At 48.2% G+C, this 1,634-nt stretch overlaps 1 protein-coding gene across 1 annotated transcript; it reads left to right on the top strand.

Annotated features, from left to right (window-relative positions):
• Positions 1-274: 274 nt before the first annotated feature.
• PRLHR (prolactin releasing hormone receptor) lies at positions 275-1,324 on the top strand (the record flags this gene model as incomplete). Its single annotated transcript, XM_082764371.1, has 1 exon — positions 275-1,324. The coding sequence occupies exon 1, from the start codon at positions 290-292 to the stop codon at positions 1,322-1,324; it is 1,035 nt and encodes a 344-aa protein (XP_082620497.1). The 5' UTR covers positions 275-289.
• Positions 1,325-1,634: the final 310 nt, after the last annotated feature.

A 1,634-nucleotide genomic window follows, 5' to 3' on the forward strand; every position in this document is an offset into this window, starting at 1 on the left:
CCCTGCATTAAATGTTTATTAAGTGGCATGCTGTCAAGACCTAGATTTAATGGTAAATACAGGAGGACTTTAATGGAAATTGGCTGTATTTGATTTTTCTTAGGAATTGCTGAAAGCTGCCTCTCGAGGATTACAACTTCACCTTTTGCTTTTACAGATGCTTGTTTACTACCCATGTGGCAACCTCTGGACAGCCAGTAATCCATTCATTATCCAGACTGATTGAGTGTGAGAGTAGTGCAGTGGTAACTACTTCACTCAGCTGACGGCAGACGACAAAAGGAGGGAAATGATGAATTCGGACAATTTAACCTCCCGAAGCTTCCTCTCTGCAATTCATAGCAATGCCAGCAATTTATTCTCAGGGCTCCAGTTTGTTCAGTCCTTCAAGCCACTCATCATCCCCTGCTACTCCCTAGTGGTATTTATCGGTGTCATTGGGAATTACCTTCTCATTTATGTCATCTGCAAAACCAAAAAAATGCACAATGTGACCAACTTTCTGGTGGGCAACCTGGCTTTCTCCGACATGCTCATGTGTGCAACCTGCGTGCCCCTGACACTTGCATATGCCTTTGAGCCCAGAGGATGGGTGTACGGGCGTTTCATGTGCTACTTCGTTTTCCTGATGCAGCCTGTCACCGTGTTCGTGTCTGTCTTTACCTTGACTGTCATAGCTGTGGATAGGTACTACGCCATGGTACACCCCTTCCGGAGGAGGCTCACCATCCCTATCTGTGCGTACATCCTGGCTGCTATTTGGCTGCTGAGCTGCACCTTGGCTGCCCCAGCCCTGGTCCACACTTACCACGCAGAATTCCCAGAGCTGGACTTCTCCATCTGCGAGGAGTTTTGGTTCCACATGAAAAGAGACCGCTTGGCTTATGCCTACAGCACTCTCATCATCACCTATGTGCTGCCCTTGGCCGTCATCTCCCTGTCCTACCTGAGGATCTCAGTCAAGCTGAAGAACCGTGTGGTCCCAGGCAATGTCACCCAGGGCCAGGCTGAGTGGGACCGAGCAAGGAGGAGAAAGACTTTTCGCTTGCTTGTCTTAGTGGTGGCAGCCTTTGGAGTCTGCTGGCTGCCTCTGCACATCTTCAACATGATCAAGGACATAGACATCAGCTTAATTGACAAGCAGTACTTCAATTTCATCCAGCTGCTCTGCCACTGGTTTGCGATGATGTCTGCTTGTACCAATGCCTTCCTCTATGCCTGGCTCCATGACAGCTTCAGGGGGGAGCTGAAGAAAATGTTTGCCTGGAGAAAGAAGAAAATTGGACCCACTACAAACTGCATTATGGCCAGCGTGGTGCTGTAAAGATGAGAGCTGGTGGGAGTGCGTTTCCTTCGTGCAGTAACACTGTAAGTCATTTCCACTTTTAATCAGTCCTGGTTCCTGATGTTTGTCCTCAAAGCTCAGTCATAGCAGGAGTTCCCCAGGTGGCTTCCCCACCAACTAAATCCCTACTGGAGAAGGAGAGGCAGAGGTCAAGTCCCCAAAATATCTTATCTCTGTGACAGGAGTTAAAGGCCAAGGAATTCTTAGCACAGACAGACCTCCTTATGTAAACTACAAGGATCCTTCCTATCTGTTTTAGATATTGCTGGCAGCGTAGATTTGGGGACAC

Source organism: Aythya marila (genome assembly GCF_965140915.1).
Source record: "Aythya marila genome assembly, chromosome: 7".
NCBI classification, from domain to species: Eukaryota; Metazoa; Chordata; class Aves; order Anseriformes; family Anatidae; genus Aythya; species Aythya marila.